The sequence below is a fragment of the Peromyscus maniculatus genome, chromosome 1 (genome assembly GCF_049852395.1).
Source record: "Peromyscus maniculatus bairdii isolate BWxNUB_F1_BW_parent chromosome 1, HU_Pman_BW_mat_3.1, whole genome shotgun sequence".
Classification (NCBI taxonomy): Eukaryota; Metazoa; Chordata; class Mammalia; order Rodentia; family Cricetidae; genus Peromyscus; species Peromyscus maniculatus.
Window position 1 is genome coordinate 211,082,004 of NC_134852.1, and position 13,588 is coordinate 211,095,591.

General features: G+C 40.0%; 1 protein-coding gene across 4 annotated transcripts in view; it reads left to right on the top strand.

Annotated features, from left to right (window-relative positions):
- Positions 1–13,588, top strand: part of Atrnl1 (attractin like 1) — a 587,588-nt gene that overhangs the window by 109,750 nt on the left and 464,250 nt on the right. For all 4 annotated transcript variants that reach the window (XM_076563387.1, XM_076563388.1, XM_006978477.4 and 1 more), the window contains exons 18-19: positions 1,792–2,010; positions 12,100–12,237. In XM_076563387.1, coding sequence (XP_076419502.1) covers positions 1,792–2,010; positions 12,100–12,237 — 357 coding nt within the window. The remainder of the gene's footprint in view (positions 1–1,791; positions 2,011–12,099; positions 12,238–13,588) is intronic.

The window sequence follows — 13,588 nt, forward strand, 5'->3', positions numbered from 1 at the left end:
ACAGTGCCACCTTCCTTCATAGCTATTTTTCTAAGATGAAATCTAAGAACTAGAATATTTCTCTGAACAGTAAATTTTGTCAACTTTTCTTAAAGCTGAAAATCTACTTGAAAAATAAAAGAGTTAGTTCCCTCTCAGTACAGAAGTGTAGGATTCTTTGATCCAAGAGTTCCTCACTTGTCTAGAAAGTCTTAACAGGAATCTTGTACTGAGGATAGCTTAATTGATCTAAAATATATCCTAAGGACATCTTATTTATATTTCCTTAAAAAGTTAATTCTAAGTTAAAATTTCTTTTCCCGGGGAGTACATTTAGAATGTAAGTCTATTAGACAATGTGAACTGTCTTGGATGTGATGTAATCAATTTTGTTTCATCACATGGCAGTTTTAATTGGAATATCACAGTGCATAATTGTACCTATATAACTTTTGATAGTTTTTATTATTTCTCATTGACTTCATGGTAAACCAATACAGTTTTGAAGACAACCATCATAACTGTCAACAAATATGTGAGCTACCCACAATCCTAGAAATAAGGGAAATGCTTCAGATCAAGGGACCCGAGCAGGATATGGCAATGTATGAAATGTTTAGTTCCTAAGTGTCAGTTAAAGGGATTGTCACTTATCACTGTGTGTTGGCAAGATGTCCCTTTTATTGAAAGTAGATTCTTTTCTCATACAATACATCCTGATTCCAGTTTCCTCATCCTCTACTCCTCCCAGTTCCTTCCCACCTCCCTTCCCCACTGGATCCACTCCTTTTCTGCCTCTCATTAGAAAAGGACAGGCTACTAAGAGATAACAGCTAAATATGACAAAATAAAATAACAATAAGAAAAAACAAAACCCATCACATCGAGGATGGATAAATCAACCCAACAGAAGGAAAAAAGCCTCAAGAGCAGGCACAAGAATCAGAGACCCCTTGTTCACACACTCTGTAGTCCCAGAAAAGTACTAAGCTGGAAGCTATAATAAATATTCAGAAGGCCTGGTGCAGACCTGGGTCCGCCCTGTGCTTGCTGCTCCAGTCCCTGTGAGCTCACATGAGCCTCGCTTAGTTGATGCAGAGGGCCTTGTTCTCCTGGTGTCCTCTATCCCTCTGGCTCTTACACTCTTTCCACCTCCTCTTCTGTAGGGGGTTCCTGAGCTCTGAGGGGAGGAATTTGGTGGAGACATCCCATTTAGAACTGTGTGGTCCAAGGACCCCAGAAGATAAAACTTTGGAAAAGAAAACCCTTCATTCCTATGAATTAGATATCTAGAAAGTTAAATAGGTGAATGTTGTATTTTATTTCTTAATATGATTTGAGATGATTCTTATCCACTGCTTTCTAAAACCCAGTCTCCAAGGTTCTTGGCCCTCAAACAGCTCACAACAAATAAAATTTTCAGTGAATTCTTAAATCTAACATTTTGCTGTTGAGTTTCTGATGTCAGTTCCTTGATGTCCCATTACAGCAAGATGCTCAGGAATCTTTAAGTACTACCTTAATTTTTTTCTGTGTTATGGTTACCATGTCTTGTTGTTTTCCCTTTTAACATCCAATTCAATTTATTTTCTCTTTGTTCATCGCATGTATTATGTATACATGTGTACATATTTATTTGTGCATATATACATGTGTATGATGAATTGTTCATATCAGCTAGTTATTTATGCAAAGTATTTCTGTTAACTACAGATGACATTTTAAAGTCTTTTTTCTCACAACATTTTCTGAAGCACACAATTGTGCTTGATTATAAAATTAATTTTCATTTTTAATGCTTCTGTCATTCAGCTCAAAATTGTTCTGGATTAAGAACCTGTGGCCAGTGCTTGGAGCAGCCTGGATGTGGCTGGTGCAATGACCCCAGTAACACAGGGAGAGGACACTGCACGGAAGGGTCCTCACGGGGACCCATGAGACTTGGTGGACCACAGCACAGCGAGGCGGTTCTCGACACCAGTCTTTGCCCCAAAGAGAAGAGCTATGAGTGGTCTTTTATCCAGTGTCCAGGTAACAAAACTGCATTTCCTTCATGAATGCACTGGTGCATTTTATTGCTTGTATCATCATACTGTCTTAGAACTCTCATGCTCCTCAGTGTTTCCAGTAAACCTCATGGTGAATGTGGATATTATGTACTAAACATCCACAGTGGATCCACGTGGCCTTGTTTTGAAAGCCACCATTAGTATTCACTGCTATTTAAATTTGAAGGTCACTTAGTTTTTCAGGGGCTCTCTTCATATTTCTATATTTCTTATTCTGTGCTTGTATAGAAGAAAGTTGAAAATTTAATTTATTCAGCACATGTTTTCTGAGTACCTGTTGTACACTAAATAGCATATTTAGTGTTTTAGGCACTTGAAACATAGTTGATAAATTGTTTTAAAAATCACTACACTCGTGGAGAATATATGCTCATTGAAATAAGTGAAATGTATGAGGTTGGTTTAAAAATCACTCCACTCGTGGAGAGTATATGCTCACTGAAATAAGGGAAATGTATGAGGTTGGTTTAAAAATCACTCCACTCGTGGAGAGTATATGCTCATTGAAATAAGGGAAATGTATGAGGTTGGTTTAAAAATCACTCCACTCGTGGAGAGTATATGCTCACTGAAATAGGGGAAATGTATGAGGTTGTGTGGTGGATGAGCACTAGTAAAGGGAAGCCTGGGATTGAAGCTTGCCTTTTAGAAGGCAAAGCTTTGCTCAGATCTTAATGTTGATAAACGCCTGAAGGAGAAGAAGAAATGTATCAGGACTGGGGTTCCTGTGTGATGAGCTACAGAAGAGGTGACAGGTACATGAAGGAAGGAGGAGAAGTTAAAAATGGAGCTAGACAAATCAATATGTGCTTTATCAGGCTGGCTACCACACAGGAGTATGGCACGCAGACCCACTGGGGACTGAGGAAGAGCCGTGATGAATGCTCCTAAGAGCTGCTGCTCTAAGGCTGGGCCTTCATCTGCTTCCTCAGGCCTTCCTGATGCCATGAGACTAAAACCCTGCATGTCTTAGCTTACTCCATGATCCTGACAAATAGTCAAGCTTCAGAACATGCATTCATACTTGCTGTATACATAAAAGTAAACATAAATATGTATATATATTTGGGTTAGTTTATAACTATACATCTGCCAAAATCTATGTATCTGCCAAAATCTATGTATTTGTCAAAATACACATTTCTCCTAACTCTGTCTTTTGAGCCCATGACACTCCAGAGCAATGAACATACTTAGAACATGGATATTGCCTCTAAACATCATTCTTTGGTGAGAGACTCAAAGGCTTTCTGCATAAATGGCTGATTTTATAGTTGGGGCAGGGAGGGTATGAGATATAATGCAAGCATTTTACAGTGATGAAGAGAGACAGAGGAAAAGGTGGAGGAAGGAGGGAGGAGGTAGGAGGGAATATGGAGATATATTAAAGCCAGTATGAAAATTCTCAATGGGTTAAACCCAGGCAACAAAATAAGCATTTGAAATTAATCCCCACCCCCACGCCACATACATGTGTCAAATGGAAGGGGAATACTTGAGAAGAGGGAGGGGAGCAATCTGGGGGAGGGGTTAAGAGGGTAATAGGGGTGATATGATCAAAGTATCTTATTTATATATGAAAATGTATAATAAATCCCTGTTACATATAATTAATATATACTAATAAAGCTAATGTAATGATAGAGTAATGAGACAGAATAAGAGCATTTGTGTCAAAGTTGTGAAGTCCAAGTAAAGTCTATAATTTAGATTATAGTTTATACTATTAATTAACCAATGTTTGTTTCCTAATTTTGATAAATGTTAGGGTAAGAAACTAACGTTTGATACAGAATTACTTCTATTTTTGCAGTTCTATAAGTCTAAAATTCAGTAAGTCCGAATTTCAGAGTACAGTCCGAGAAACCCATGGCAGTTTTAGAATCAAAGGCAACTTAGGAAGGAAAAGGGTGGTTGTTGGGATCGAAGACCAGGGAGTGATTAAGGCGGTCAACCGTGCAAGTCGGAGCCACCAGAGGGAAAGATAGAACTAAGAAGCAGTTCAGTCTTTAGGAGAAATAATAGAGGTAAAGACCCAAGGTGCAGCTGATGTCAGATGGGTAGAATTTAAAGTTCTCAGTACACTTGGGTGGAATTTCAAAAAACGGAAAAGGAGAAAGAAAATCTTTAAAAATAATGTCCTGCAAGGAGATATAGGCACTAAACACAATTAGTGCCATTTGATTTAAATATAAAGTAGTTGTCTTGAAAACATACTGAGGATTGAAGAGACATGTGACTTCATGCCTTAGCACAGTGATAACGTTGTGTTCAGGCCACAGTGCTGGGCAGAATGGACAGAAATCTCAGATGTGTATTTCCTCAGGCAGAAAATTACTGTTAGAGATGGCCTTCTAAATTAGTGTGATGTCTACTTTTAGTAACAACTTGCTTTTACTTTTTTACGGAGAGGTGTCGAGCAGGACAGTGGAGCGCTTCCCTGATGATGTCTGAGTGTAGTTCTAGAGAGGATTAGCTGAAGAAAAGAAGCCTGTCCAGCATGTGGGTGGTGCCTCTCATAGGCCGGGGCTTAGAAGCAGTAGAATCGGAAACAGAGAAAGTGAGCTAGTGTCCACGCTTTCTTTGCTTTGGTTGCCCAGATTTGCTTTGCTGAACTCTTCCCTACCACGGTGAAGCCATAAGCCAAAATACCAATTCCCCCTTGAATTGGTTTCTGCGGGGATTTTGACACATTGGTGAAAAAAAATAAAAATCTGGCACCAGAAAGTAGGTTGCTAAATCTGACCATGTGGCTGTGAAGCCTCACATCTGGTTTAGAAAAGCTTCGAGCTGCACTTTATCTAGGCCTTGGAATATGTAAGCAGGGCTCAGTAGATGCTTCTTGTTGGAACTGAGAAGACCAGGAATCTGTGAAGATCATGCTTATGAGGTTTCAGATGAGAACAGAGGCTCTTGGGAGTTGGATTAGAGGCTCTTTGTTTTGCTTTCTGGTAAGACTTTGTGAAAATTTGGTCTGTGTTCCAAGACTGTGGGAGTCCAAGTTCAAAAGATGATTCACTAGTTAAATTTACAGGGGAGTTTTTTTGTTTGTTGGGTTTTGATTTTTCGAGACAAGGTTTCTCTGTGTAACATCTCTGGCTGTCCTGGAACTCGCTTTGTAAAACCAGGTGGCCTAGAGCTCACAGAGATCTGCCTGCCTCTGCCTCCCAAGTGCTGGTATTAAAGGCATGAGCCACCATGACTGGCTTGGCAGAGGAAATTTTAAGACAGTCCAATGTTCATATTGTGGAATGGTTATTGTTTGTTGCATTCAGTCAGTTTTACATTGAGATTTTGGAACAAAAAGAAGAATAGAAAAACTTGAAATGTTTGTAGTTTGAATGAAGAGCTTTATTCCTGCATTTTACGAATAATATGTCTATAGGCACATTTTATTTTACTGGTATTAACATTGTGTTTAAGACTTGTAGTTTGTTGGTATGCCTCTCTGTAGGGATAGCAAATTTTGATACTAGAGGTAAAGTGCTTCTATGTCATCACTTACACGTTTAACTTCCTTGAAAAACTCAAAATGCCAATACAAGATCAAAGTATGAAAGAGATTTCACTTTTTAAAATGAGAGTGAAAGTAATGTGACGTGTAATAAACGTACATTGGTAGAGGTGCTGGACTGAGATGTGAAATGGGAGGACTCTGTCTGCATCAATTATTTTCCAACCTTATGTATTTCATGTGCTATCAATTCACCATTTTAACTTGTATAAGTCATGGCTTTTTAGTATAATGTAAATCTACAACCACTACCATCTCGTAGTTCTAGAGCATTTTAGTCACTACAAAACCAAACCTGGGGCCCTCTAAGAGTTATTTCAAATTTCCTCTTTCTACAGCACTTAAAAGTATTAATTTGCCCTCTTTGTGGTTTTGTTTATTTTAGACATTTTGTTTAGTTGAGCTCTTATGGTATGTGGTGTTTTTCCTTGGCTTTTAATCGACAACATCTATATAATGTTTTCAAGATTTATTTTTGTAGTCTATGTAAGTTCTTTTTATGTCTGTTTACTATTTTTACATTGATGTGCTACATTCATCTATTCTTTTGTCACTTAATGCACTTTTGGTTATTTCTACTACTATGGTATTGTGAATAATGACGCTATAACCATGGTGCATGAATTTTTTGCATTGAGATGTTTCCCTTTATCTTTTGACACATCTAGAAGTGGATAATTTGAATCATATGAGAACCTCGTGTTAAATGTTTTAAAGAATTGCAGACTTCTCTAGAGCATTTTACATCTGTGGTATTACTTTACATCATCTTCATCAGGGCATGAGGATTCCAGTATCTCCGCTTCCTTTCCAAGCTGTTTATTATCTATTTTTTAGTTAGTAATGAGTGTAAAATGCTGTCTTAATAGTGCTTTGATTCGTATTTCCATATAAAAATGTTGTACTTTGGACATGAAGGGTGTCTCCCAAAGGTTGTTTGATGCTATTGTTGGAAGGTGGTGGAGCCCAGTTAGAGGAAGAAGATCACTGAAGACCTGTGTTTCTGTTCTTGTCTTGTCCCTGTCCTGTGCTCTTTTCTCTGTTTCTGCTTCCTGGCATCATGAGTTGAGCAGTTTGCTCTACGATGTTCAGCTTGATCACAGGACCCCAGCAATAGCACAAACAGCATAAAATGACAGTTCAAGACAAAGTTGTCACAGAGATGAAACTCCAACACAACACACAGAGCTAAGGACATTCTGTTCAACTATTTATTGACTGTTTATATGTATTGTTTGTAAATATCCAAGTGCTTTTCTCTCATTAAAATTGGGTGCATTGTTTGCTTTTTAAAAATGTTTTTGAGACTTTTTTTTTAATAGAAGAAAGGCATACACATTTATTTAATACAGGTTTTTCATAGTATGAGAGAGAGAGATATGAAGCCTCAAAGTAGCACTTAGAGATGGTTACTTAAATAATGGGTTGGACAAAGAATATTTTTAATTGAAAATAGATTTCTTTTTCATACAGTATATTCTGATTATGATTTCCCCTACCCCTACTTCTCCTGATTCCTCTCCTCCCATCCGGATCCACACCCTTCCTGTCTCTCATTAGAAAACAAACAGGCATCTAAAGAATAATAATAAAATAAATAAAACAAAAACAAATAACATTAGAATGTGACAAAACAGCCAAACAAGAAAAAGGGCAAAAGAAAACGCACAAGAAATAAAGAAACACACATAGACGCAGAGACACACGTTTGCACACCCAGGAATCCATAAAACCACAAAGACGGGAGCTATGATGTATGTGCAAAAGACTTGTAAGGTTAAACACACACACACACACAGAGAGAGAGAGAGAGAGAGAGAGAGAGAGAGAGAGAGAGAGAGAGAGAGAGAGAGAGAGAGAGAGAGAGAGAGCGCGAGCGAGCGAGCCTTGACCTAACATTTTGAGACGAAGAACCTCCAAAGATGCCTTTGAGTTTTTGCTGGGTATCGGGCCTGCTCTTAGGAGCAGTTTGTTTTCCCAGTGAGACTCCTTTGGAGAAAACTATTTTTTTAATTTACAAGTGGCTATCGATTGGAGGTAGCTTCTGCGTTAGGGATGGGTGTGTGTGTCCGTTTCTTCTTTCAGCTCCGTGACCCCATCTAGTGCAGACTGCCCTGTCTGATGTGCATCAGCCCTGTTGTATCTAGAAGGCGGCCATGATACCTTGTTACCCTTAGTCCTCTCTTGTCCTCACATTCTTTCTGCCTCCTCTTCTGCATAGTTTTCAAGCCCTGAGGGGAGGGATTAGATGGAGACATCCCATTTACAGCTGAGTGTTCCAGGGTCTCTCACTGCATATTGTCTGGCTGTGAGTCTCTGTATTTGTTCCCATCAGTTGCAGGAGAAAGCTTCTTTGATGATGACTGAGCATGGCACAGATCTGCTAATCTGGCCAGCATGGCTGGCGGGTTCCCAGGAAATGAACAAAGAATATTAATTGTGAAGAAGCAACTAAATTATGCATGTAGGCTTAAAGAGAAGAGTGTTTTGGCCAGCACCAGGCAGGGATCCCTTAGTCTTGTCTTCTCATCTTTGAGGATCCACACAGGGACTGCTGCATGTCTATTTTCCTACATATAGACAATGTATTATGATCATGTTTATTTCTCCATCTCTTACTCTTCAGCCAAGTCCCTGTGGACCCTCTGATCACACACCTCTTCCAATTTCATGTTCTCTCTCTGTCTCTGCCTCCCGCCCCCCCCCATCTCTAAGTAACCCACTAAGAGGGCTGAAGAACACTGCTTCCAGACGTCTGGGTTGGATTCCCAGCACCACATGGCAGCTCACAACCACATGCAACTCCAGTTCCAGGGATCCAGTGCCCTGTTCTGGCCTCCAAGGGCACCATACAAATGCTCTGTACAGACTTACAAGCAGTCAAAATACCCATAACCCAAAGTAAAATTTTAAAAAAGAAAAGAAAAAAAGTATGTTGCTTCCAAAGTTCAACATATTAACTGTCTAGTCCTTTCCAGTGAAGAAAATGTTTTCTTATCTCTGTTCTATGGTATATTTTCATGATTTGAGTTGTAGATCTATTCCAAGGGGTCATTCTGAGCTGCCTTGTGAGGTCTACGAGAGTGTTTTGGATGCAGGTTTGATGTTAGAGTTCCTTCACCTTGTGGTAACATATATTCAGTCCCACACATGGAGAGAGTTTAAATTTTTGTGTGGCTTCTCCCTTTCATGTATAGATGATGTCAGTGGCACATCAGATTCTTTCCTGTCTCTTTGGTGTTATGGTGTGCTTTGGTATTTGTTCATCTGCCTGGATGCAGGTGATAACTTCAGTTTATAAACACTTTTCATTTTCTCTCTCTTCCTGGAAGGTGGCAGCAGTTATATTTGCTGGCCTTGCTGGATTTGAAGGCCATGCCTGCTGATACTTGCTTGTCTATCCTATGTAGAGTACAGATTTCCTCCTATCTCAGTATTTATAATTCTTGTTTTGAGGCCATGCATCATTTTAGTCCCTGGCAATTTCTTTTTCTTTGAAGGGAGGCTATATATTGAAAGAGGTTGTGGGTAAGCTTCCCCCCACCTCAAATTTCTGTGTAAACATGTTGGAAATTTACTAATAATGTCATGAAGATATTTTTAAATGCTGCACATCTGTTTATAGAGAGCCTGTATTTTCAGAACTATGGTTTATTTGCATATCAAATGATGAATTTGTCATTATGTTTTATTTTGATTTTTTTTCTGTTTGTATGTTTCCATAAATAAGGAGCCATCTGGGGTAGATTTAAAATGTAGGCAAAATAAAATAGATGGATCATCTTTAGTTTTATCTGTGTTCTATAGTTATGTTGATATTAAAGCATTTAAAATGACAGTTTATCCTGGGAGAATTATTCGGTGTCAGCCCCTGCTACCTATTGATGCAGTCTGGTGATGGTGTTGGTTAAAGCATGATCACAGGCCGTGAGCGCAGCCTTTCTTTTCTGTGTTTGGTACAGCTGGTGCACCGAGGTCCAGCTTTTTACAGTGTGCCTTGTCCTTTGCAGTTGGTAGGATGTTAGTTGTAGGCTTTAAAGGCTGCCAGTACCACCCCTCCCCAGAATCTCCCCCTGCAGTTGGGTCTAAATCTATCCTGTGGTGGTATTGTGTTCTCCAAAATATTGTGTACCCTAATAAACTTATCTGGGGTCAGAGAACAGAACAGCCACTAGATATTTAGGATAGGCAGTGGTAGCACACACCTTTAATCCTAGCATTCCAGAGGCAGAAATCCATGTGTTCATGGATACAGCCAAGCATGGTGACTCACGCCTTTAATCCCAGGAAGTGATGTTGGATAGCAGAAAGGTATATAAGGCGTGAAGACCAGAAACTAGAAGCATTTGGCTGGTTAAGCATTTGGCTGGTTAAACTTTTAGGTTTTGAGCAGCACAGTTCAGCTGAGAACCATTTGGATATGAGGACACAGAGGCTTCCAGTCTGAGGAAACAAGACCAGCTGAGAAGTTGGCCAGGTGAAGTTAGCTGTGGCTTGTTCTGTCTCTCTGATCTTCCAGTGTTCACCCCAATACTTGGCTCCAGGTTTGATTTTATTAATAAGGACTTTTAAGATTCTTGCTACACTATCCTGTCTGTATGGTGCAGCCCCTTTGTTAGGTCGCCCTGTAACACACCTATCAGCAGCTAGGTGGAGTTGGATCCAGGAAACGGCCTTTTGGGCTGCCCTTGGAGTTTCTCATTCAGCAGGAAAGACTGATTGGCATTTGGCCAATGGTGTTCTTTTAATGTCAGGAGGTGGTGTTGATCGTCCTGTCTTCTGTTTGTGTAGCTGTCACCACACCCAGATGCTGCTATTGTAGGAACGTCTCTGCTGTTGAGTCATCTGTATAAGACGTTGGTTGTGAAGCTAAATCCATCCTTTGGGTTCAGAAGCAAGTGCTTGTTTCAGATCTCCCAAAGGATGCTAGCCTCTTTCTTATTTTGGTTGTTCAGGCAATTTTTTATGTTGTTGTGCCCAGATTGCGACCCCCAGAGAGACCACCAAAGACGAGCATGCCGGAATGCCAAAGCAAAGTTTAATTCTGGATATACAATACAAGCCTAGGCAGGGACTTCATCCAATATATCCAATGCAGCTGAGGATGGAGGAAGTGCCCGCCTGTCTGCAAGCTCAGTTTTTAAAGGCAAAAGCCACAAGGTTACATCATTTTGGGGAGCTATTATGGGCACAATTCTGATTGGCTTGCTTCTAGGGGCTTTCTAGAAATCATGGCTTAATCTTACTTCTAAGGGAGTGGTTACCCGCCACCATTTCTCATTGGCTGCCCTCAGGTGGGGACATTTCTGTGGTCAGTTACCCTGGAAACCAGGGAGAGGACATTCCATAGTCTGGCAGTTTGGGAGTCACCTTGTGACTACCTTGTGACTCTGTACTTTTACACTTACTGGTTTCTGGATCTGAATTGACTGGTTTCAGTAACTAATGGCTTATTCCTAAAAGGAGAAATTTTAGGCCTTAATTTTAGAGTGAAAGCATTTTGGTCTTATTTCTAAGATGGCTCATTTTGGTCTCACAATGTGTAGTGTGTACTCTTTTATTTTAACCTGAGTTAGTTATGTATGTGGCATAGATCTACAAAATTCCCCGTTAACCATTTATGCACAATAGTAGAAGGTTTAATAACCATGTTTTATTATAAAAGAACTCCATGTTTATGTTGGCGACTGATGATGCATAAAGGTCTTGCTGAACTGGGTTTGCAGTCGCTAACCTTTTGAAGGCACATTTGTGAGTTTTAAAACATTTGAAAAAAACTGTGATATTTTAAATACTATTTTACACATTTGATTTTCTTTTATCATGAACTTTTTTGTTAGATTTTCTTATTTTATAGATGGTTTAAAAACCAACTTCATGTTTTAAGACAATATACCTTGCTGGGTGGTGGTGGCATATGCCTTTAATTCCAGCACTCGGCAGATGGATCTCTGTGAGTTTGAGGCCAGCCTGGTCTACAGAGTGAGTTCCAGGACAGCCAGAGCTACACAGAGAAACCCTGTCTCTAAAAAACAAACACAAACAAACAAAAAGAGGGTACACCTTTATTCAAATTATGAGTCCCTTTGTTCATCTGAATAGTAACTCATTTTCTTGAAATAAAGAACTGTTGCCTGATAATTTTTTGTATTCATAGTTTGTTATTAAGTATAAATATATTTATGATGTATTAAGAACTTACTACTCTTTACCAAAGCTACATTATCTAATCCTGTCTTTATAAAATTTAATAGATAAAACATAAATATAATTCTTTAGTGGCTATATTAAAATATTCCTTACTTACATGTAATATTTTACATTATCTAGCCCTTACATCTTATAAACAATGAGGTCAGTTGTGACCATGCAATAAGATCCATCCACTGTCTACTGATGTTTTCAGCTGCCTGTGTTATGTATTGGGTAAAGCTCTTTGGACTTGCTAGAATCAGATCTTAACAGTAACTTCTGCCTTGAGAGCTGTACCTGTATGGTGATTTTGCTCTTTGTGATGCTTTGTGCTATTCTCTCTAGCTTGCCAGTGTAATGGACACAGCACGTGCATCCACAACAGTGTGTGTGAGCAGTGTAAGAACCTCACCACTGGGAAGCAGTGTCAGGACTGCATGCCAGGGTACTATGGAGACCCCACCAACGGAGGGCAGTGCACAGGTAAATATCTTTTATTTCACATTACTTCAGTGTATTTTTGCTAACCAAAAGAAAAGAGAATTGAGGTGTCTCTTGTGGAATATATCCCTAAAATTATTTTCCTATCTATATTCAGTATTTTTGATTAAAGACTGTATGAAGTATAAAAATTCTATATTATGCTTTTTTAAAAATGCTGCATTTTCACTTCAAATTGAATTCATACTTATTACAAGAAATTTAGTAAAAGTACATATAATTTCATTATTAAAATGATCATTACAGATAGTTTTTTGGGGTTGGAGATTGGAATAATTGACAGTTTAGATAGGTGCTTAAAAGCAGGTAAGATTTCTTTTTGGACAGCGTGGTAATTAAGGGAGTGGGTTTGGTCTGAAACACTAATGCTGTCACTGTTGAAAACCGTTTTGACTGTCTTCTTTCCCTTGACCTGACTTCCTTTTCCATCCTCGGTGTGCTGTAGCCCTCTGCTTTCCTTCCCTGACCTCATGGACTCTCTTTTCACCCTACCGAGTGCACCCGTGCTGGAGTGTGTGCGTGGCCGCGCGGCCGTTCAGTGGACAGCACAGCCTATCAGGGGTTACGCTGAAGCCAACCGACCCTCCCGCCCCAGCAGCCATCAGTGGCAAGTGTCTCCTCAGCAAGGGCAGGACCCCACGGCCCTTCCCCATCCCCACTGGACTTTCAGCTGTCTTGATCTTGTGGAGGTCATATGCCTGCAGCTCCAGCTGCTGTGAGCTCATGTGTGCAGCCTTTCTGCCACGAACTTCCTGGAAAATGTTGTTGGACAGCAGTCCCCTCCTACCACTGGCTTTATGGTCTCTCCAGCACCTCTGCTGTGTGGACCTGAACCTGTGGGGAGGATGTACAATGCAGATGTCTCATGTAGGGCTGAGCACTACCGTCTCTATGCTCTGCACCTTGAGTCTGTTAATTGCCATTTGCTTGGATAGGAAGTTCTTCTGTTGACAGTTGAGAGCTGTGCTAACCCATTGGTCTAGTGAATCGTTCATGTATGTGGAGGACAGTTTAATACTGTGTCCATTTAGCAGAATGCTGTAAGTAAATTCTTTTCCAGAGTTTTTGACTCAACCAGCTAGTGGTTCTTGGCCCAATAACCAGGTGTGAATTCTGCCTTGTAGAGCAGGCCTTCCATCCAATCAGGAGGTGGTTGGTTACTGCCCATCCTGTCACTGTTGTCAGTGGCCATACCTTGCTATGCTGGTCATTGCTGTAGCGCTCATATTCACAGCTGGGTAACTGTTGATTACCATTTCCCCTTAGTTTTGTGCATAGCACCTTCTGGTACTGTGAAATTAGCCAGTAGGGATGAAGCTTCCAGACCAGTCTC